General features: G+C 42.6%; 1 protein-coding gene across 5 annotated transcripts in view; it reads right to left on the minus strand.

Annotated features, from left to right (window-relative positions):
• The window catches only part of LOC115206381 (protein turtle homolog B), a 69,090-nt gene that overhangs the window by 38,061 nt on the left and 5,507 nt on the right, over nucleotides 1-25,522 (minus strand). For all 5 annotated transcript variants that reach the window (XR_003880792.1, XM_029773264.1, XM_029773262.1 and 2 more), the window contains exons 2-3: nucleotides 13,557-13,754; nucleotides 416-562 (exon numbers count right to left, since the gene is read on the minus strand). Coding sequence is in view for 4 of the 5 variants with exons in the window: in XM_029773264.1 (XP_029629124.1) it covers nucleotides 416-562; nucleotides 13,557-13,754 (345 nt within the window). In the remaining variant the exon portion in view is untranslated. The remainder of the gene's footprint in view (nucleotides 1-415; nucleotides 563-13,556; nucleotides 13,755-25,522) is intronic.

Genomic DNA, 25,522 nt, shown 5'->3' on the forward strand with positions numbered 1-25,522 from the left:
AAGTCATTGTCACCTCTACTGTATCTGACTGGCAAGTCAGAGAAGGAATGTTCTGACAAAATATTCAGAATGTAGTTAGCTATAGTAAAGCTATCTAAGGTAAAACAATGAAAACCTTGGCGGCTTGGAATGTTAGCAAGCTATGAGGTGAACATTGACATGAATCACTCGAGCACACACATCTGACGAGATTACACTGTAGAAACCCATTCCCCATATTGAGTCTCAATCCCAAACCACACTTACCACACTCCAATCTGTTGGTGCTGACAGTAAAGTAACAGTGAAGTGAAGCAAATGGCACCCTATTCCCTATATAGTGCACTACTTTTGACCAGAGCCGTATGGGCCCTGGTCAAAAGTTGTGCAATACATAGGGAATAGGCTGCTATTTGGGATGCAGCCAGCGACTCACCATTGACTGTGAGCTGCACCCAGCTGCCATTGTGGAAGGTGTTGTACTGCTGCTCCAACATCAGGACCCTACACTCGTACCAGCCCTGGTCCTCTGAGCGCACTGGGTCGATCTGAAGAGACGCCTTCCCATGCAGGCTGGCTCTACCTGGGTTAGGAGAGAAGAACACAGGTAGGGTCAGGAGTCAGGACCATAGAATTTGAGTTGATCCAAATGGTACACCCAACATGGCCGCCAGTGTACCCAAAGAGCACCATGAATCAGTGTGATGTGCATATCTAAACATGGATGACGCTTACACAGCTCTTTCATTATTCCACTGACTGTTCAATTCATTAATGACACTACAGTATCACACCCCCAACACACACCAGCATACTGACATAGCGCTGACACAGACATCACACAGCTGGCAAATACGTAGCTGCTCTGCCAACAGCATCTTCTCTGTGTCTCTGAGCAGGTTCATTTGGTAAGACAGTGGCCTTAGATTGTGCTGTTAGATACCCCCTAACCTATCCAGTTTGATTACAGATGGCTTCAATATAAAGAATGCTAATGACCAAGGTCAGGGAGATTTGATTTGACCCAAAATGAAAATGATTGGATTTGAATTTGAGCTGTTCCCAATCCATACTACTTCACAACCTCTCACAATAAACAAACTACCAACAGAACCTGGCCAGAAGAGGTATTAGAGTATTAGGATTAATAGATAACATTACCTGGAGGGCAATATCTCTTTCTCTCTCTCGTCTAGAAGCTTCCCAGCTAAGGTTCTCCTCTCCTCTCCATCTCTTACTCTATATATATTTTCTTTCTCTTGCCCCCCACCCCACCCCCACCTCTCTCTGTCTCTCCCCAGCCAGTGTTGTCATGTTTGCAGTTTTCCCACCAAATTGGGCTACCTTGAAAACGATGTTGCAGTTGAAAATGTATTGGTCATGGTTTGCGGGTTTTTGGGCTATTTCTAACACGCTGACTAGACCGGGCCATTGCGTGCATGTTGATTTTGTCCATCCACACCAGACGCGATCAGGACATGCAGGTTGAAATATCAAAACGAACTCTGAACCAACTATATTCATTTGGGGACAGATTATGGCAATTTAGCTAGTTTGCTTGCTAATTTGTCCTGGGATATAAACATTGGGTTGTTATTTTACCTGAAATGCACAAGGTCCCCTACTCTGACAATTAATCCACAGATAAAAGGGTAAACCGAGTTTGTTTGTAGTAATCTCTCCTCCTTCAGGCTTCTTCTTTGGACGTTATATGGAGGTTGACATGGTTGGGGAGTAACAGATTACATGTAATGGATTACAAAATATAACTGTAAACCGTTACATTACCAGCTCTTTTTTTAAAGTAGATAATTACTTCTAGGATTACTTTCAAATTTAGAAGGGATGTTTTCAGAATACTTTTTTTCCTTTCATATTAACGTCAATCATATCATTAACTGAAAAAGTACCTCTTTGATCTTACCGCCTGAGCAACATACACGGTCACAAAAGAAAAGGGTATGGCGCGCCAACGCAGTGCATTTTTTGGATGGCATTTCAAAGAACAATGTGTTCAGAGAAGAAAAGGGCAGTAATGTAACAGTTCAATGCAAACTATGTTTGCCCACAGTAAAGCTGTTGTCGACATCCAGAGACTCGACTTCGAACCTGAAGAAACACTTGGACGTAAGGATGACGATTGGCAGGTGTGGATCATTATCTTGCTTAGCTAGCTAGTCTCTAGAGACAGACAGGTTGTCTTCACAATGTTACCAATCTTACGGTATAGGTCGGAGATTTCAGAGAGTACTAGCTAGCTACTTAGTCAGATTTCTAGCTAGCTAGCCTGTTTAGTTTGCTAATTTGCTAGCCAACTCTCCTACACTATGTGGTATGCTGCTCACTTAAGGTTGCTCTGTCGGTTGCTAGCTACTGTAGTTAGTATGCTATTGTGCTAATTTAACAATTTAATGAAATATATTTTAACTAAGACAAATCAGTTGTAGATAGTTGGGTGAAATTCACTGGGCTACATAGCCTAGCTAGCTAAATCAAAAGTACAAAAAAAGTTTTGAAAGCTAACGTTAGTTGCACTCTGTAACCCAACATTACAAGATGCTCACTGTCAGGGTTGTTGCTAACTTAGTTAGCTAGCTAGGTTGGTTTCAGAGTACCATGCTACCCAACTCAATAAAGCCACACTGCAGTCTTCCTGCTGTTCAATTGTTTTTCAACCAAAATAAATATTTGAGTATTTCTATACAAACAATATAAACCACCATAGACATCATTGCATTCACAGCTTTGTCCATGTGTGAGTTGTTACATGTTCCAACCCCAGCCCTGTGTTTATGAGACAGGGGCAGGCTATAGAAAGTGAAACATAAGTTTCAAAAGGGTGGACAAAAGTTGGGTAAAGCTACAATTGAAACAATAACAAGGTTCTCACTCCACTGTTATTTTACTTATACTGTATTGTCATAGTTAAGTGATTACATTTAGTTTTTTCAGAGGATGCATAACAATCAATGGAAGACCCTGAGCAGGAAAAGGCAACCAGATGACATGGAGGAGTGGAGAGATTCACATCTGCCCCCCCCCCCCCCCCCCCCCCCCCCCCCCGTACCTGCTTCGTCTCTCCAGCGTCATTCCATGTGACAATGGGTTCTATAACTGATTTTTATATATATATATTTTTTGGTCTAGATGGAATTTGTATTCTTGGTCCTGGCAACTGGACCTTTTTTGGAACACCATTATTTTTGTTTTACTGAGATGTACTGTTAGGGCCCAGGTCTGACAGAATCTGTGCAGAAGATCTAGGTGCTGCTGTAGGCCCTCCTTGGTTGGGGACAAAAGCACCAGATCATCAGCAAACCGTAGACATTTGACTTCAGATTCTAGTAGGGTGAGGTCGGGTGCTGCAGACTGTTCTAGTGCCCTAGCCAATTCGTTGATATAAATGTTGAAGAGGGTGGGGCTTAAGCTGCATCCCTGTCTCACCCCCTAGCCCTGTGGAAAGAAATGTGTTTTTTGACCATTTTAACCGCACACTTGTTGGTTGTGTACATGGATTTTATAATGTTGTATGTTTTTTCCTCCACCACTTTCCATCAATTTGTATAGCAGACCCTCAAGCCAAATTGAGTCTAAAGCTTTTTTTAAATCAACAAAGCATGAGAAGACTTTGCCTTTGTTTTGTTTGTCAATTAGGGTGTGCAGGGTGAATACGTGGTCTGTTGTACGGTAATTTGGTAAAAAGCCAATTTGACATTTGCTCAGTACATTGTTTTCGCTGAGGAAACGTACAAGTCTGCTGTTAATGATAATGCAGAGAATTTTCCCAAGGTTGCTGTTAACGCATATCCCCCGGTAGTTATTGGGGTCAAATTTGTCTCCACTTTTCTGGATTGGGGTGATCAATCCTTGGTTCCAAATATTTGGGAAGACGCCAGAGCTGAGGATGATGTTAAAAAGTTTAATAGCCAATTGGAATTTGTAGTCTGTATATTTGATCATTTAATTTAAGATACCATCACCCCACAGACATTTTTGGGTTGGAGGGTTTGTATTTTGTCCTGTAGTTCATTCAATGTAATTGGAGAATCCCGTCGGGTCTGGTAGTCTTTAATAGTTGATTCTAAGATTTGTATTTGATCATGTATATATTTTTGCTGTTTGTTCTTTGTTATTGAGTCAAAAAGATTGGAGAAGTGGTTTATCCATACATCTCCATTTTGGATAGATAACTCTTCGTGTTGTTTGTTTCGAGATTTCCAATTTTCCCAGAAGTGGTTAGAGTCTATGGATTCTTCAGTTACATTGAGTTGATTTCTGAAGTGCTATTCCTTCTTTTTTCGTTGTGTACTTCTTCTATATTGTTTTAGTGATTCGCCATGCGAAGGCGTAGGCTCAGGTTTTCTGGGTCTATGTTTTTAGTTGGATAGGTTTCTCAATTTCTTTCTTAGGATTTTGCATTCTTCATCAAACCATTTGTCATTGTTGTTGATTTTTCAGTTGTCTGCTTCACATTTTTAGATTTGATAGGGAAGCTGAGGTCAAATATACTGTTTAGGTTTTCTACTGCCAAGTTTACACCTTCACTATTACAGTGAAACCTTTTGTCCAGGAAATTGTCTAGAAGGGATTGAATTTGTTCTTGCCTAATTGTTTTTTGGGTAAATTACCACACCATTTTCCTTCCATTTCTTAATATTATTCAGTTCCTTTGGCTTTGATGCCTCATGATTTGGGCATAGCTCTGTTCAAGTAGAGTGTGATTTTGCTGTGATCTGATAGGGGTGTCAGTGTACTGACTGTGAATGCTCTAAGAGACTCTGGGTTGAGATCAGTGATAAAATAGTATACAGTACTCCTGCCACGAGATGAGCTGTAGGTGTACCTACAATAGGAGTCCCCTCGAAGCCTACCATGAACTATGTACATACCCAGCGTCCGACAGAGCTGCAGGAGTTGTTGTGACCCATTTGTTGGTTATGTTGTCGTAGTTGTGTCTTGGGGGGCATATGGGGGAGGGAATGCTGTCAACTTCAGGTAGGTGATTGTCCCCGTGTGCTGAGGGTGTCTGGTTCTTGTCCAGTTCTGGCATTTAGGTCGCCACAGACCTAGTACATGTCCCTGAGCCTGGAAATTGTTGATCTCCGTCTCTAGGATGGAGAAGCTGTCATCATTAAAGTATGGAGATTCTATTGGGGGGGATATAGGTAGCACACATGAGGACATTTTTCTCTGTTGAGATAATTATCCATTTATTAATTTCTAGCCAGATGTAAAATGATCCTGTTTTGACTAATTTAATAGAGTTGGTTAGGTCTGCTGTATACTAAATTAGCATACCCCCTGAGTCTCACCTAGGTGGGCATATGCTTCTAAAAACCAATGAGGAGATGGGACTTGGAACAAAGTTCTATTTAGCCTTTATTTAACAAGGCAAGTCAGTTAAGAACAAATTCTTATTTACAATGACAGTCTACCCCATCCAAACCCTGACGATGCCAGGCCAATTCTGCACCACCCTATGGGACCAGATGTGATGCAGCTTGGATTCAAACTAGTGACTGCAGTGACGCCTCTTGCACTGAGATGCAATGCCTTAGACTGCTGCGCCACTCGGGAGCCCATTTTAGTCCCTTGCTACGCAAATGCTCGTTGACTTGTGCAAACAGTTTGGATGCAATGACTGAATAACATGTATGTGTACATTTATTTTGCAACGCGAGCAGCGTGGTCAGCATGTCAGTTGTACCGCGGCTGCCATGGCATTTCTCGTAAAAAAAATGGTATTTCCTTTTGACCTGCTATTGACTGTCAGGCAGTGAGACAGGCTGTTGCTGAGTGAGTGGTGGGGAGGGTTGGAGGTGTGTGTGTGTGTGTGTGTTGAGAGAGCGCTAAAGTTATTGACTGAGTCACGGTGCATGTACACTAGATAGCGGTAAATTGCCGCGTGCCGCTTATGTGACTCGCTTGTGGGCGTGCTGGCAGCATATTCGATTGTGCGTCAATAATTCAACATAGCAAGTTTGTATAAAGGTCTGGTTATTAAATGGGTACATAGTTCAATAGTAATATCTTCTAAAACGCTCTGGTGACAAACACACTTTGCTGCCCTGTTTCCAATTGTCCACATGGCTTGGAGAACCTACTTAAGTAAGTAAATACATTTCAAAAATGTAAAAAAAAAAAAAGATGTATTATTACCTAACTAGCTACAGTGCAGGCTGAACTCAAATGATCTGCCAAATGAGCTAGCTAGTTTGCTATCTAGCCAACTTCACATACTGTATAGATAGCTAACCAAGTTAATTAAATATCACCAGCTAACTAACTTCATATGAGCTAGTTATCTTGATGTATTTATCACTGTAAAAAATAAACTCCAAATGCATTTGTAGGTAGCTAGCTAACAGCCTTAGAGGAGGGTGAAAGAATAGCAGCCCCAACTGTCAAAGTTGCATCCCACTGCTGGCTTGCTTCTGAAGCTAAGCAGGGTTGGTCCTGGTCAGTCCCTGGATGGGAGACCAGATGATGCTGGAAGTGGTGTTGGAGGGCCAGTAGGAGGCACTCTTTCCTCTGATCTAAAAAATATCCCAATATCCCAATACCTACACACTGCCCTGTGTAGGGTGCCATCTTTTGGATGGGATGTTAAACGGGTGTTCTGACTCTCTGAGGTCATTAAAGATCCCATTGCACTTATTGTAAGAGTAGGGGTGTTAACCCTGGTGTCCTGGCTAAATTCCCACTCTGGCCATCATCCCCAGCTTACAATTGGCTCATTCATCCCCCTCCTCTCCCCTGAAACTATTCCCCAGGTCATTGCTGTAAATGAGAATGTGTTCTCAGTCAACTTACCTGGTAAAACAAATTATATATATAAAAAAAGTGAGTTGGCTATTCTGGATAGGGAACATACTTTTGTGTAGTTCCTGTCCCTAGAAGTGAGGATGGAGATAATAGTAACATAATATTCAGTGCAGTGTAATTTGACTATAATTTAGTCCGTTTTTTGTGAGGTTTTCTGTCCTTTGATAAAGAGAGCTATGAAAGCCTGTCTACATATGAAGAGGTCCCAATGAAGAGCAGTGGTTCTCAGTCCTGGTCCTGGGGACTCAAAGGGGTGCACATTTTTGTTTTTGCCTTAGCACTGCACAGCTGATTCAAATGATCAACTCATCATCAAGCTTCAAGTGGTATTTATGTATTCATTTGTGATGCTATCCTTGATATGATCCTGTTATTGTCACATGCACATATGTGTGCATATGCATCTATCAATCATCCAATGTTATCATGATTTGTTATCAGGGATATTATATTTCAGTAATCCACAATGACCTGGTGATGTAAAAGGCTAATAATTACATTGTCTTCCACATTCCTACAGAGACCTTGTAACTGGAGATTCCTCCAAAACGATTGCCTACAGTTAACATGTAGGGCACTGCAAGGTTGGGTGACCAGGGCCATCTGGGACTGCCTCGTGGAGGAATTCAGGTGTGTGAAGGCTACCTGTGTCCTGCATAACTTCATGAGGATGGACACGAGGACCAGGAGGGGATCTGCAGCTTGCCGCCGTGTGCCAGAGGAGAAGTCTGCTGTTCTGCAGGATGTTTCAAGGATGGGGTCCAACAACGCAGCAAGAGGCAATCCGTGTACGGGAGATCTTCACCTCCTACTTCTTCGAAGAGGGTGCTGTTCCCTGGCGACACCATAGCCTTTGGTTGTGCATAGTGTAGTCTATTTTAAGAGCCATTTACATTGCAATTAGGGTATTCTTCCATTTACTTAGCTATGTCAACTGCAGTTATTAAATTCCCAATTTCTCTCCCTTTGATTTCTATTTCTGTTTAAGTAAGGGTGTGATGTCTGTACAAAAACAAAACAGGCTATTTTAAATCACCCATATTGAAAAAATGTAGGACAATTAGACACCCTATAACCCACACCTACATACTCATGTATCAATCTGATTGATGGATTGTGAAGTAAGCAGGCTCAGGTGTATAACTGTAGCGCCTTCCACCTTCAAGGAATAGGCAAGAGGACCAACCATGGAGAATAGTAAGACACTTCATTATTTCTATAACTAGGCTATATTGTTTGTCCTGGTGTGCCCGTTCATGTTTTTCAGCACAAAGTACTATGCAGCCACTTAGTGTGGTGTGGACAGAAGGTGAGGCCACAAACACAGAATCCTGTTAGAACACTGTCTCTTTAACTACCTTATTTTCTCAATAACAGTATCTCTCCTTCACTTCATCCCTCTCTCCTCTTCTCCCTAAATCCTCTAGGTTATATCAGCTATGTCGGTGAACCCCTCCCGCATCTGAACTGCCTACATAGAGGGCACAGCATGATCAGAGGTGAGAAGTCACTTGGTCAGGTAACATGAAGTATTATTAAAGATATGCTTTACATTGAAATACAGATCGAGATGCAGTAGTCCCAGAGTTAATGATCCAAGGTCAGTTTTGCATGTCACCTCCTGATGATTATGATGACTAACAATGTTAGAATAAAAATAAAAACAAGGCTTAAACATGCTCTTTCTCGCCATCTGTCTCTCATCTGCAGATATGTTTTGATGAGAGTGGATGCCAACCAGTCCCATCATCGCCACCTCACCCACTCTTAAGATAACCTTCGGGCCAACTAGAGACACTATTATGTAATTGTGATGAACTGAGAGAATATTTGGATAGCACTGATTCATTAATCATATTTATAAGGCATGTATTTATAACACTTGGATAATGAACTTCTTTCAATAAAGCGTTTCACATTCTCTACTGGTTGAAATTAAGTCATATCCTGTGGTTATCAGATCAATGCAGATGAAGGGCATTAGATATTGAGATGAACCGGTTTTAGAGTATTTGCATGATGCATAGGATTTGTAGTGTATGGTTTTTAAAATTATATTTCTGTATATGAATTACAAATCAGCAATTAACTAGTTAAATCCTGTTTCTAGTCTATTAGTTACAATGTGTAACCATTGATGTCCCAGGATCAAGATTGGTAAACACTGTTGAAGTGTATAATTGTAATGCAGACACAGCATCATTCAAAGACTGGAATTTGATACTCATGGTACTGGATATGACTGAAAAATAATCTCAAAGACATTCATACCTGAACTGCACCTTTATTTGCCAAGGTAGAGTACATGATCAGTGAATATATTAAATGTACAGGCTACAATGTGGGGATCTAATGCATGGTAATAACTTGTCTACGACTTGCATCCTTGGCACAAAGTTATATTATATTCTACTCAATCCATAGGCTTCATTAATGTCATTCATACTGTTTTGAACTGGCTATGATAGCTAAGGTTCATAGCTAGGTTCTGAACTAATATGTATACCAAACGTTTGGGTCCATACACAGATCGGCTAGATAGCTAGCTACACATCCATAGGCATACAGGTATTGTTATCCTCCACTGCACAATAACCAAGAACATTGCTAGCTACGTTATTTAATCTATCTGCATTGCATGGCAAATATCAGCAAGGCAAGCTTACAAAATTGTACATTCAATTTGCAGTAAATGCTTTAGCTAGCTAGATTCTTTACATCCACTGTTTCACAAGACGACAGCCTGGTTTACTGGTTGTTTCAGGAGTCCCTAAAACACAACCAGAATTACAATTTCATACTCATGTCACAACACCCATAAAGCTAGCCAGCTAGCTGGCTAATGTTAGCTAGTCAGCTAGCTTGCTAAATCGTGATTTTCGTAAATTAACTTTATGGTAAAAAATATGCATACTCGTTTGTCTCTACATTAACTAACATATTCCTGTCAACTGTACATTTTTTGCATGATTCGTTATGACGTTATAATCACTTACATTTGCTTCCATCATAGTATTTTGTCAGCCATCTTTGCTGAAGAAAGTCTCCAGCCTTGGGTCGCATAGCATCAAATTCGTCATGGGAACCACTCGATATGATTGGTATTCACCCAGCGGTCGCGCTGGTGATTTGCCTAAAGTTGGGAAAAGTTGATCTTTTTTTTTTTTTTTTTTCCTTCCAATGAAATGAATGGGAAGCGGTGTTTAACGGCTCGGCAACCTGTGCTAGTGTATCATGCCCGTCATACTCGTGACGTGAGTGAGAGGAGCGCGAACAGCATGCGCGCACGTCGTGACAACTTTTTACCAGTTGTAGGTAGCCTTTTTAGATTGTCATTATGGAGACAGCAATTTCCAAACCCCTTTCCATATAAAACATTAAGCACTGGAAAACTACTTTCGGCGCACTAGAGCGCATTACATAAATCCGCTTGGAGGTGGTTTAAACTGCATTCTAATGTTGACTGCTTAAAGATAACGGTATCAAGCGAAGTGCTTTGTGCATGCTCAATTCTTGGGTCTCGGGGTAGCCCGAGTGGAAATTTTAAATGGAAGTTATGAAACCCTCGCGTGGTTCTTTTTATGGGGAAAAGTACTCAATGAAACTAGGCTAAATGTGGAGAATTATACATTTGTCTCTGTTGGCCATCAAGTAGCCTATTAATATATATGCCATTGTAGGCTAACAGTTGATCAAATAAATATATTGAAATTACGATATAACTGGAATCATTGCAAATCAATTTGTGCCACTTGTGTAGCCTACCTGGAGCTGGCAAACGAATTTAATAAAAAGCCTATAACTTCAGTTTGTTGTTGTAGCCTTGTGTTATTATGAACGCATTAGATTGACTTTAACAGTAGTCAGATTAGGCTGCAGGTAAAACAAATGTAAAAAATAAACACTGGCTGTTGTTGACAAGCATATTCAGTTCATATACCTGTTATTCATATTTAATTCAGTGATTGAAATTATGAGCCCATCCTCAGTAGCCTATTCCAGCAGGAAATTGAGGAAACAAGCATTTACTATTGCGAAATCGCCTCACTATTCATGTTGAATAAATCAGTCTGTTAATTTGAACTAAGCAAACTGTTAAATCGTTCAGTTTACATCTTGCCTACATCTTGTCTAGGCTACTGTAGCCTTATTGCTTAATCATACCAGTCAAGCGGGTTAAAACGACATCCATTGATGGAAAAAGATCTGGCGAGTTTAACCAGGGAAAATTATATTTTCTCTTGTCACATATTCAAATGTCAAATGTCTTTATTACGTCATGTCATAGATTGCAATAATTATTGAATTGTAACGGTCGTTCCAAGTTACTATGATATTCGTTCTTAATTGTCTCGATAACATTATGGAAAAAAGGGTTTATTGTATAGATATGGCAACTCCTCTCTTGCTGTGAAAAAAATTAATAATTGGCTAGTTTTCAGGCCTTTTGGGCGGGTTTTAATTGGTCATTGGGCAAGAATTTTTAGCTTGACCTGGCAACCCTGTTCCAAGCTCCCCACAGCTACCTGATGAAGCACAGGGCTTGGAAAAGGAAAGCACTTAGTGTCAATAGTGAAAAAGACTGACTTTTCTTTGAAGGCTTAGGAGATTAATAGGAAATCTAAAAGTAGAAAGTCATGTCACAGAGGATGAGAGAAGTTGAGTAAACCAGGCATGTTGAAATCTGTCTCACAGCTTCCAACCCACTGCATCCACACGGCTTCTGCTACAGCCCTGACAGTCGAGCCAGATAAACTGACTGAAACACTCTCTCCTCTGTTAGAACCGTGCCCTGGGACAAAGATCCTTTTCCAAACTTTGAGATGTATATACGGTATGTACTGTAAGTACTGTTGCTTGTTTGTTCATTTTGAACGTCAGGAAAACATATTGGCGTGGAGGGCGGGCTGGCTTGCTCTTCCAGTAGCGCTGCATATAGATTCGATAGATAGCCTTTTACTGGGATGGCTGCCATAACTGACGAAGAAAACGGCGGGTTTTTGTTGAGCAAGAAATCGATAAGGCAAAGGGAAGAGGGCAGAGGAAAGAGGGAGACTGCAGTCTTGCAGTAAAAAGGCGAGGCTTTAAAAGTCAGGTCTATTTTAGCCTGGGTGATGAAGTGCTGAGTAGGGTAGGTGGTGGCGTGAAGGGTAGGGATCGACCTCAGGTTCAATCTGTCACCGAGTGAGAGGCGTGCTGTAAACAGAATTAACAATACTATGTACACATCAGGACCAGCCCTTCCAGGGCATTCACACACACTGTAATCTAACACTACTGCTGCCTACAGTGAATATTGCCCTCTGGGTTTATTAATATCACACATAGGCTTCGATCCATTGCACTGCTGCAATAGCTGTAGAAGGAGGAGAGGAGAGTAGAGCTAAAGAAAGCCATGCAGCTAAACGTTCAGTTCTTTAAAGACCATAATCCCTCTGCAGGCTTTTCCCTGGCTCTGATTGGAGGAGAGACTGGGAATTGGGTTTGGGTGAGATGTAAGACCAGCCTGTCCTCAAAAATCTTTAACTAAAAATGCACAAACTAAATATCATAGTGTCTGCATTATTGATTGTTTCTTTGCGTTAGTTGGTGCAAAAATAGCTGATTTTAAAAGTTAGATTTGCATATCACCTTGGGCAATTGGCTAACACACTAGAGGAGCACTCCATTTCTGTCTAGCACTGATTAAGACACTTGCCGAAGGGTAATATTCAGTCGAACAGTAAGTCTGTATTTTCCTCCCTGCAAGAGAGAGATGTGCCACTCCCAATCCACTTCAACATAAATACAACACATATGATGTGAACCATATCCCCATTATTTAACATAATCTAAGATAGAATCCCTTGTAAAAGATAAGGTCATAGTGGAATTACAAAATACACTTCAGTCTTCAGGTATGCCCATTTAAAGCTCACAGACATAGAGGCAGAGAGGCGTGAGAAGCTAGCTTACCCCCACATACGAGCTCTGCTACTGTAAAAGGCCATCCAAAACCTCTTATCTTCAGCATGAATCCATTCAGACCCAGAAATATAGGATTAATATAGTACATTAAGACACAGAAATATAGGCTGAATACAGTACATTAACACCCAGAAATATAGCAGTACATTGACTGCCTTGCAGGACTAGCCAGTCTAACCGGGCAATGACAGTACATTTAATCTCTGTTCCACCCAGATGAATTATTTATTTGGTGAGAAATGGGAAATGGGGATTCATGAGAATAGCCAGCCAGGCAGATCTTATACAGTGTGCATGTGTGTGTGTGTGTGTGTTTGTGCATGCGTGTGTTAGGCAGCAGGCCACTCTGGCCTAGTGGGCCATGGTAATCTCCAGACACTCCAGACACTCAGCTCCATGTAGACACAGAGAGGATATAGTCCCATAAAACACCCAGGGGAGGTTCTCATGAACCATGGCCCAGTCTCAACCATTATCACACTGTCACAGCTCTACTGTAACATGGCATCTGTCCCCACAATACACTTTAATCTGAGCTGCAATGTGCGTCAGCGTGTTAGTGCTGCCTCTGTTCTGTTCTTTTCTGTAATTTCATAGCATTGGAACCAGGCTACATGGCAAATGCTCACTAGACCCTTGTCTCTTACCGGTGTACTCTTGGTCAACATGGGGAGGTGGAAGGCTCTTACCGGTGTACTCTGGGTTGACATGAGGAGAGTGGAAGGCTTGGCTCTTACCGGTGTACTCTGGGTTGACATGAGGAGAGTGGTCGGCTTGGCTCTTACCGGTGTACTCTGGGTCGACATGAGGAGGGTGGAAGCGGAAGCTGATGAAGAAGGGGATGGGCACTCCGAACTTGAACCACTCCACCACGTAGGGGGGCTGCTGGCCGTCCAGGGGAGGGGACACGTCACATCCCAGGATCACGCTCTCGCCAGCGCGCGCCGTCACAAACTGGGGCTCCTCTCTCACTCCGTGGGCAACTGGGGGGGTAAACAGGAGAGGTTATTTTAACCAAAGAGCTGAGGGTCCCTTAAAGAAGGAGGGAGGTAATGGTACAGTACATGTGCTGTACTGTTCTTGACTACTACAGCTGTGCTGACCAAGCAGAGAAGATATTGCTGCTTTGTTTCCCAATGCCTATAAAACACAAATTCCATTATAGCTACAGTGATTGAAAAAACAGGCCATGTAGCTCGTCAAAACTAAGATTGAACACCCCTGCCTACAGTGTTGGCCCCACTTATAGACCCTAGTAGGTACTTATATGGATCTAGTACAGGACAGTCTGGCTCTGTACAGTTCCCTTGTCGTCATCTCTCCTGGTGAGAGAGAATTCTGTCTGGTTGCCTACAGTACTGTAAATAAGTTACCAGCCCAGGCGGCTCTATTGATCAGAGCTGGCTGCTGCTCATATGGGCTTTACTATGAGCTGTACCAGGGGTGGGCTGGCGTTTAGCCATGGATGTTCAGGCACACTGCCGAGGGTTGACCTATCGGACGGCTGAAAGGTCGGCCTACCTGCCTCAGCAGAACGCTCACTCTGGGAATGGATTTTGTCCAGCTGCCTCCCCCGCTCTGCTCTCATTGAGTCAGCCTGGATCTCTGGATCTCCTCCATTAGACTGAGCATTGCCGCCCTTCCACCCTCCCTCACCCCCCTCCCCTCGCCCCGGGGGGAACATCGCTTCAGGGATCAAGAGACATGCTGACGTTTCACTCTCCAGAAACACCGGCTGAATAACTTAGCGCTTTCATTAACACTATTACTTGCATTATGGCTACTAATGTTTTCAGGAAGTACAGCATCCAAGTACAGTAGTGGTAAAGAAAGGCTCCGCCTCAGGATGGGGAAAAGGTAGCAGTACAATTCTCTAGGTAGGTTTCTGTAATGGAACTCATGCCTTGTGTTGAGTGTGTAAACCATTGTCAGTGTTGTGTAAAATAGGAAGTGCTACGGTTGCCATTGTTCCTTTCCAATTAAACAGTCATGAAGCCTCTTTACCTCTATTTCAGGCTCCACCCCTGAAGGTCCTATGCATCAGTCAGAGAATGTGTTTACAATTTTAATCTGCTCTATCCGGTAGAAGAGTTAATCCACTTTATGTGATTTAGCCAGCACAGCTTTTGGACTGAAACAGAGCAGATTTAATCAAATTACACTTTTTGTTAAAGTGGAGCTGTGGTCTGCCAGTCACGGGCCTTACTTCTGGAATCTGCTCTGCCACTGTGTCTCTCTGGTAAGTGGTGCAAAAAAAGGCAGCATAAAAAAACATGGTTTAGAGTTAATGACTGACCCACTGGAACACATGTGACATACGCCGAGTCACTGGACCCTGCACATGACCACAATTCAGCCTGTAACTAAGACCTAAAGCCGTAGCTAAACAAACCAGCAACACAGCCTACACAAGCATTATAAATATACTGAGGCTAAGTAGCCTATAAGTTAGACTCGAAGAGACCATTTACAGGGAAGGGAACGAGTTAAGAGCACCTATAATTGCAATCTAAAGCTAAATATGCATAGACTTATCATGCTTAATAAAAGTAAAGATTAGGCACTTTCAGTGTATATTCTAACTGATAATGGTGCAAAGCAGCAACGAACACACACTGAAAAGATGCAGAAAATGGAAGGAGAACATCATTAGCATCTGATTCGTCAGTGACAGAGAGGACTCAGAGAGGGGACGGAGTGGTGATGGCTGGAGGATGGTAGACATGGTATAGGGGACTGAGTGGTGATGGCTGCAGGGTGGTAGACATGGTAGAGGGGACTGAGTGGTGATGGCCTTAACACCCCTATTTATTACACCTTCATAACATATTAGTTTTGCAGTATACTTTACGCACCCCATATTTCAATCTTAGACTATCTCCTCTCAGTTTTCACAGCACCCTTTTACAGTGTGTTGGAGCTGCCTAATGACTGGATCTATTTTCAGGAAACTAATCTATTCAGTTGGAGTCAGTCTGTAATAGACAACAAAGTATTTTTCTGTAGAAGACTTATCAGAGAATTTGATACTTCAAGAGGCTCAGTTTCCTGAAATCGTGCCCTCTTCTATCAATTTAACATATTTTTATTGACTCAACATGTGTCTTCCACACTAATAGATTAAAAGGGGTCTAGAGAGTTTAAAAGGTAATCATCAACTGCAACCCATGAGCAAGAGAAAAGCAATATATTATGTGAGCTACTTTACAAACACTGGTTAAGCTACATGAGCCACCCCTTTCATTTCACATTAGAATTCTTTGTTGTTGAACACTTCACATGTTTCACGTTATCACGTTACTTTACATGTTGTCACATTTCATCACATTAACTTCACATGTGATCACATGAAAACATGAAATTCACGTGGTCTATCCCTAAGGGACCAAGCAGGCCAAGTACTATCCACACAAGTTGAGGAATATAAAATATTATCCACATTGTTTGGCTTGAGAACTAAATGCTGTCACATTATAAAGCCTGCACTCTGGGCTTGGGGCACAGCAGTGCTGAAACCCATTGTTTCCCTGCAGACAGTTCAGGTTTCAGGAGTTCACGGATTCTGCCTAACATTATTTTTGGATCCTAGAGGAATTACCATAAAGACCCAGGATAATATACTGCCTGGCTAATAACTGCCCAATCGCTTTATGAGATCATCACAAGGGGACGATCAGCACAGGCCCAGTCACTGCTACCACCGTTTTCATTTCCTTAATGGAGACACAGTGACCCGGCAGTGTTTATGGGAACTTTTTCAAGGGAACATATTTATGCTCTCAACAAGACATAAATGCCAGCTGTGCAAATCATGTTACAGGCCCTCTCTGTTCTGACCTCTGCTATATCTTCACAGGCTGAGCTTTTCTCAAAGACCAGGTGTCATCACTGAGGCACCAATATATCTAACAGAAAGATCACAAGTCAATATATTATAGCCTGCCCTATATTAGTTTAGTATTGTAACTAAGATAACAACCTTCTTAGGCATCCTTTTTATTAAATGTTTTATTTCACCTTTATTTAACCCGGTAGGCCAGTTGAGAACAAGTTCTCATATACAACTGCGACCTGGCCAAGATAAAGCAAAGCAGTGCGACAAAAACAACACCACAGAGTTACACATAAACAAATGTACAGTCATTAACACAATAGAAAAATCTATGTACAGTGTGTGCAAATGTAGAAGATTAGGGAGGTAAGGCAATAAATAGGCCATAGAGGCAAAATAATTACAATTTAGCATTAACACTGGAGTGATAGATGTGCAGATGATGATGTGCAAATAGAGATACTGGGGTGCAAAAGAGCAAAAAGATAAATAACAATATGGGGATGAGGTAGTTGGGTGAGCTATTTACAGATTGGCTGTGTATAGGTACAGTGATCGGTAAGCTGCTCTGACAGCTGATGCTTAAAGTTAGAGAGGGAGATATGAGTCTCCAACTTCAGTGATTTTTGCAATTCGTTCCAGTCATTGGCAGCAGAGAACTGGAAGGAAAGGCGGCCAAAGTAGGTGATGGCTTTGGGGATGACCAGTGAAATACACCTGCTGGAGTGTGTGCTACGGGTGGGTGTTGCTATGGTGACCAGTGAGCTGAAATAAGGTGGGGCTTTACCTAGCAAAGACTTATAGATGACCTGGAGCCAGTGGGTTTGGCGACGAATATGTAGCGAGGGCCAGTCAACAAGAGCATACAGGTCGCAGTGGTGGGTAGTATATGGGGCTTTGGTGACAGAATGGATGGCACTGTGATAGACTACATCCAGTTTGCTCAGTAGAGTGTTGGAGGCTATTTTGTAAATGACATCGCCGAAGTCAAGGATCGGTAGGATAGTCAAGGAGGCTTTGTTGCGAAATAGGAAGCTGAGTTTAGATTTAGTTTTGGATTGGAGATGCTTAATGTGAGTCTGGAAGGAGAGTTTACAGAGGTTAACCAGACACCTAGGTATTTGTAGTTGTCCACATATTCTAAGTCAGAACCATCCAGAGTAGTGATGCTAGTCGGGCGTGCGGGTGCGTGCAGCAATCGGTTCAAGAGCATGCATTTAGTTTTACTAGCATTTAAAAGCAGTTGGAGGCCACGGAAGGAGTGTTGTATGGCATTGAAGCTCATTTGGAGGTTTGTTAACACAGTGTCCAAAGAAGGGCCAGATGTATACAGAATGGTGTCGTCTGCATAGAGGTGAATCAGAGAATCACCAGCATCAAGAGTGACATCATTGATGTATACAGAGAAAAGAGTCGGCCTGAGAATTGAACCCTGTGGCACCCCCATAGAGACTGCCAGAGGTCAGGAACAACAGGCCCTCCGATTTGACACACTGAACTCTATCTGAGAAGTAGTTGGTGAACCAGGCGAGGTAGTCATTTGAGAAACCAAGGCTATTTAGTCTGCTTATAAGAATGCGGTGATTGACAGAGTCAAAAGCCTTGGCCAGGTCGATGAAGACGGCTGCACAGTACTATCTTTTATCGATGGCGGTTATGATATTGTTTAGGACCTTGAGCGTGGCTGAGGTGCACCCATGACCAGCTCGGAAACCAGATTACATAGTGGAGAAGGTATGGTGGGATTCAAAATGGTCGGTGATCTGTTTGTTAACTTGGCTTTCAAAGATTTTAGAAAAGCAGGGCAGGATGGATATAGGTCTATAACAGTTTGGGTCTAGAGTGTCTCCCCGTTTGAAAAGGGGGATGACCGCGGCAGATTTCCAATCTTTGGGGATCTCAGACAATACAAAAGAGAGGTTGAACAGGCTAGTAATAGGGGTTGCAACAATTAAGGCGGATAATTTTAGAAAGAGAGGGTCCAAATTGGACTGTTAGCTTAAGAGGCCCATCGGACAAATTCTTTGGCCACTGTACCTATTTTGCCAATTGGCCTGGACCCTTTCACCACATGGAGCCCTGCTGATCCACGACGACTGGTCTGCCGACGTTACAGCACGAGGGGGCTACAACTGACTTCTTCCGTCGCGACGTCCCTCTAAGGCCCTTCTGCTAGCTTGCTAGCCCCGGCCCACTAGCTGCCTGAATCGCCGTGTCTCCGGCCCGCCTGAGCCACTCACTGGACCCCTATGATCACTTGGCTACGCATGCCTCTCCCTAATGTCAATATGCCTTGTCCATTGAGGTTTTGGTTAGTAATTATTGCCTTATTTCACTGTAGATCCTCTAGCCCTGCTCAACACACCTTAGTTAACCCTTTAGTTCCACCTCCCACACATGCGGTGACCTCACCTGGTTTAAATTATGTTTCTTGAGACAATATCTCTCTCATCGTCACTCAATGCATAGGTTTACCTCAACTGTATTCACATCCTACCATACCTTTGTCTGTACATTATGCCTTGAATCTATTCTTCCACTCCCAGAAACCTGCTCCTTTTACTCTCTGTTCCGAACGTACTAGATGACCAGTTCTTATAGCCTTTAGCCATATCATTATCCTCCTCATCCTCTGATATTGTAGAGGTTAATCCAGGTCCTGCAGTGCCTAGCTCCACTCCCACTCCCCAGGCGCTCCCATTTGTAGACTTCTGTAACCGTAAAAGTCTTGGTTTCATAAATGTTAACATTAGAAGCCTCCTCCCTAAGTTTGTTTTATTCACTGCCTTAGCACACTCTGCCAACCCGGATGTCCTATCCGTGTCTGAATCCTGGCTTAGGAAGACCGCCAAAACCCCTGAAATTTCCATCCCTAACTGTAACATTTTCCGACAAGATAGAACTGCCAAAGGGGGCGGAGTTGCAATCTAGCGGGCCGGGGCTAGCAGATGGACCTTCGGCGACGTCGCAACGGAAAAGCCTGTTGAAACCACCTCGGACAATTACGTCGGCAGACCAGTCGTGATGAATTGGCAGGGCTCTGTGTCGGCAATAAAGGGTCCAGGCCAATTGGCAAAAGAGGTATTGTGGCCCAAGAATTAGCTGGTAGACCTCTACCAGGGGCCTAGCTCAAGGCTAGCTCAAGGCTAACTGGTTCTTGCTTCGGGACAAAGGCGCTAGCCAGCAGTAGCCACTCGAATGCAGCTAGCTGCGATGATCCAGTGTAATGGACCAGGGCTTGCGGCAGGAATCCGGTGATGAGGTAGAGAAAAAGCAGTCCGATATGCTCTGGGTTGTTATCGCGCTGTGCAGACTGGCAGGTATTGACCGAGCTGAAGCTGGTTGGTGTCCGAGTTAACGGTGAAGACTGCTAGCAGTGGCTAACTGACTACTAGCTAGTAGCTAGTTAGCTGGCTAGCTTCTGTTGGGGGTTCCGATTCTAAAGTATAAAAATAGCAGATCCATACCACATTGGGTGAGGCTGGTTGCAGGAAAGTATATTCAGTTCGTAAATGGAAAGTGAGATTAAAATATACACTAAATACAATGGGGCAAAAAAGTATTTAGTCAGACACCAATTGTGCAAGTTCTCCCACTTAAAAATATGAGAGAGGCCTGTAATTTTCATCATAGGTACACTTCAACTATGACAGACAAAATGAGAAAAAAAATCCAGAAAATCCCATTGTAGGATTTTTAATGAATTTATTTGCAAATTATGCTGGTAAATAAGTATTTGGTCAATAACAAAAGTTTATCTCAATACTTTGTTATTTACCCTTTGTTGGCAATGACACAGGTCAAACGTTTTCTGTAAGTCTTCACAAGGTTTTCACACACTGTTGCTGGTATTTTGGCCCATTCCTCCATGCAGATCTCCTCTAGAGCAGTGATGTTTTGGGGCTGTTGCTGGGCAACACGGACTTTCAACTCCCTCCAAAGATTTTCTATGGGGTTGAGATCTGGAGACTGGCAAGGCCACACCAGGACCTTGAAATGCTTCTTACGAAGCCACTCCTTTGTTGCCTGGGCGGTGTGTTTGGGATCATTGTCATGCTGAAAGACCCAGCCACGTTTCACCTTCAATGCCCTTGCTGATGGAAGGAGGTTTTCACTCAAAATCTCACGATACATGGCCCCATTCATTCTTTCCTTTACACGGATCAGTCGTCCTGGTCCCTTTGCAGAAAAACAGCCCCAAAGCATGATGTTTCCACCCCCATGCTTCACAGTAGGTATGGTGTTCTTTGGATGCAACTCAGCATTCTTTGTCCTCCAAACACGATGAGTTGAGTTTACCAAAAAGTTATATTTTGGTTTCATCTGACCATATGACAGTTTGCTAGAGAGCATTTGGATGATCCAGAAGAGGATTGGGAGAACAATCCTCTTCTGGATCATCTTCTGGATCATCTTCTGGATCATCCAAATGCTCTCTAGCAAACTTCAGATGGGCCTGGACATGTACTGGCTTAAGCAGGGGGACACGTCTGGCACTGCAGGATTTGAGTCCCTGGCGGCGTAGTGTGTTACTGATGGTAGGCTTTGTTACTTTGGTCCCAGCTCTCTGCAGGTCATTCACTAGGTCCCCCCGTGTGGTTATGGGATTTTCGCTCACTGTTCTTGTGATAATTGTGACCCCACGGGGTGAGATCTTGCGTGGAGCCCCAGATCGAGGGAGATTATCAGTGGTCTTGTATGTCTTCCATTTCCTAATAATTGCTCCCACAGTTGATTTCTTCAAACCAAGCTGCTTACCTATTGCAGATTCAGTCTTCCCAGCCTGGTGCAGGTCTACAATTTTGTTTCTGGTGTCCTTTGACAGCTCTTTGGTCTTGGCCATAGTGGAGTTTGGAGTGTGACTGTTTGAGGTTGTGGACAGGTGTCTTTTATACTGATAACAAGTTCAAACAGGTGCCATTAATACAGGTAACGAGTGGAGGACAGAGGAGCCTCTTAAAGAAGAAGTTACAGGTCTGTGAGAGCCAGAAATCTTGCTTGTTTGTAGGTGACCAAATACTTATTTTCCACCATAATTTGCAAATAAATTCATTAAAAAATCCTACAATGTGATTTTCTGGATTTTTTTTCTCATTTTGTCTGTCATAGTTGACGTGTACCTATGATGAAAATTACAGGCCTCTCTCATCTTTTTAAGTGGGAGAACTTGCACAATTGGTGGCTGACTAAATACTTTTTTGCCCCACTGTATATACGGGGAAAAAACGAGGAAAACTAATATGTACACAGGACAAATACACGTCCAACTGCTACGCCATCTTGGAAAACATATAATTCAGCAACTACCTCATCTGTACAAGTATCCTAACTCCTAACTGCAAGTAGCAGTAGTGCTGATCCTGCTCATAACGAATTCCTGAAGGGACGACTTTATCCAGTACACTATGCTGCTGTCTGCATTTGCAGGTAAATTAGCTAAATCAGAGGCAGTCCATGTCCCAGAGCACAATGCAGGAGAATAATTCCAGATTATTTGGCACCAGTTAAATAGGCATGTTCACTACCAATACTAAAGCCAGTTACTCACTGCAAGCAGCCTCCTTCTGTTGCAGCTCACTTAATCAATAAAATGAATCTGTTCCGAGTCAATCAACATCTGTCCAGAGCAGAACATGAATGTTCACAGTAGAATAGCGGGGACAGTTAGGAGTTAAATCCGCTGGAGATTTCAACCAGCCTTTCGAGCCGCAGCAACGATAATGGCACTTGCATGAAAAGTACCCTTTACTGTACTTCCAATAATGATCACAGATTTGTGTGTGTGGACTCTCCAGGCACTTTGGGCTGTAATTATGCAGCTAGAACAATAGCTGTGAAATATTTTGACATTATCGAAGTCCAATGTGATAAGAGATCATATAAAATTTGAATAAATATAAATAATAAATGTACTACATTTGGAGACATTGTGGGGTTTTCATGTCACCCCAGGATGCCTAAATCCTCTTCCTGACACTGACTCAATCTGTGACAAATCTACCATCAGAACATTACAAGGGAGGGGATGGGGAACAGAAATGCTTTGGATCCTGGCAGTGCTACAGCACTACAACCCACTATCACAAATTATCCTGAAATAGACACCAATGACTTGGGAAATTCGTGACACACAAAAAGTAAAACATTATACAGTATACAGTGCATTTTAATCACAGATAAAGGCAGCAGGTTATTTAAGACAGAAACGATAGGAGGGAGGTTTGTTTGGGGAGGATGGGTGGGCGTATAACGTCAATGTCTAGCAACCCAAACGGTGCATATTCAAATCACATGATGGACAACATTTTATCCACTTTGTAACTACTTACAATTGTTTTACTACTTAGATAGCATGTTAGCTAACCCTTTAACTACTTAGCTAGCATGTTACCTAACACTAACCTTAACCCCTAATCCTAACCTTAACCCCCTAGCCTAGCTAACGTTAGCCACCTAGCTAAAGTTAACCACAAAAAAATTGAATTAGTTATTAAGAAAATTGTGTACTGGATTATGAAGAAGAAAATTGTGTGGTGGACACAATTTTTTACAACTTTTTCATGTGCCTGTCACAAATGTCTATTTCACGATAATCTGTGATATGAAATCAGGTATTCAGCAAAGGTGAATATGACACTACAAGCACTTCAGTACCAGCACACATATGGTTATGGTGTATGTGATGCAAGGATATGAGCACAGATTAAACTGGACAGAACACACAATGTCCTGGATGTAATGGAATATAGACTAGACTAGAGAATGAATCTCAAGGACGTGCAGCGACTGGGCTGGATCGGCCACTGACAGGGTGGTAATTGAATGCCAGCCTGCATGTGCTGAAGGTCACATCAGAGAACATTGTGTGTGTGTGTGTGTGTGTGTGTGTGTGTGTGTGTGTGTGTGTGTGTGTGTGTGTGGCAATGAGGTGCAATGCAATGAGTGTAGTCAGGACACATGGATAGGAGTGCCTAATGCACTGCATAGTAGGCTGCACACAGAGAAACAGCATGGATAGCTAACATGGACACTTACATATAATTAATGACAGATGACCACCTCCTACACAGGCAGCGTGAGACAATGATATGAGTGAACCAACGTCATAGACTGACCAGAAGCTGTGTGACTCACTCTCAGTTACACCCACTGGCGCCACATGGAGTCTGTCAAACCCAAGCTCAGCGTAGTACTACCAGACAGTCAGCCTCAGTAAAAATACTAGTGTTGAATATAAGTCATCCCAGAACACACTGACAACCTAACATCAAAGTGTGACATACAAGTACAAAAGCCAATCCGATCCTTGTTGAGCTACTTATCAAACAAACATTGTAATAGCTGCCCTATAAATAGCTTTCCTAAAAAAATCTGGATTTGTGGCACTAATACAAAAACATAAACCATATGAAAAGACAAACACAGACTGCAATCGAGAGGAATACATTACAGTGATAGTGATGCAGGGTGAGGCGGAAGGCAGGAAAGACAGACGGTGACAGAGCAAATGGGAGAGGAGAGACTTAATCATGACCTTTATAAATGGTAACATTATGTATTTGATCATGCAGAATCCTGGGCACCACAGAGTGGTATTGTAGTTGAATAATGGAGAAGTCTAACTTCACTGAAAAATGAATGAACCTTTAACCACTCTTCACAGAGAGGGAGACATGAACAAAGATTAACAGTAAGCACATATAGGTAACCGACAAAATAAAGGAAACACCTACATAAAGTGTTTTAATAGGGCGCTGGGCCACCACGAGCCAGAAAAGCTTCAATGCACCTTGGCATAGATTCTACAAGTGTCTGGAACTCTACTGGAGGGATGCGACGCCATTCTTCCATGAGAAATTCCATTATTTAGTGTTTTGATGATGGTGTTGGAAAACGCTCTGTCAGGCATCACTCCAGAATCTCCCATAAGTGTTTAATTGGGTTGAGATCTGGTGACTGAGATGGCCATGGCATATGGTTCACATTGTTTTCATGCACATCAAACCATTCAGTTACCACTCGTGCCCTATGGATATCATCCTATGGGGGCATAGCTATGGTAGCCAAAATAATGGTCTGCCCACCATTTTTATACATGACCCTAAGAATGATGGGATGTTAATTGCTTAATTAACCCACTTTCAATATACTTTGTATCCCTCATTTACTCAAGTGTTTCCGTTATTTTGGCAGTTACCTGTATGTCAAGTAGGTTACTTATTAACCTCTCCAAAATCTCCAACTGAGTACTGATAACATCTATACGTAAAAGTGATGACAACTGAGGGAAAAAAATGCTCTTTCTTATTATCAGGAATACGGCTGCAAAATTCCAGGAACGTTCAATAGATTCCCTGGTTTTACAGAAATCCAGGTTGTAGGATTCCCCGGAATCAGGAGGGAATAAGTAAGAATTCCAGAATTCTTCAACCTGGATTTCTGGAAAACAAGGGAATTTATAGAAAATGTGGGGAATTTTGCAACCCTAAGCTGGAATCATTTCGCAGCCTCTCTCTCTACATTATGATTAAACAAATACCCTTCATGACAGGGAACACATTATGCAGATTTGAAATCCTATACTTTACCTTCTACTCGATGCCAGCTAGTGGGCCCTTCCTTCTATGCACAACATATGCTATTGAGCACAGCACACTACCCTACATGAAAAGCAGCCTCATGAACACTACATCCTACACAGGCTGCCCACTACTACACAACACAGACAAGAGGCCATGCCACCGCAGGCAAGCTGCCTACTATCTCTGAAACACCAGTGGCATTGAGCTGACAGACAGAGACCTGGGTGTCATATACCTTTAAAACACATCTCTAGCCTGACAGCCCAGTGTTGTGTGCCAGCACAGCCTAGTCAGTCTCTCTCCCCTCCACTCTCTGGCCCTCTGTAGCTGCATGTCC

The sequence above is a fragment of the Salmo trutta genome, chromosome 13 (genome assembly GCF_901001165.1).
Source record: "Salmo trutta chromosome 13, fSalTru1.1, whole genome shotgun sequence".
In the NCBI taxonomy this organism is placed as follows: Eukaryota; Metazoa; Chordata; class Actinopteri; order Salmoniformes; family Salmonidae; genus Salmo; species Salmo trutta.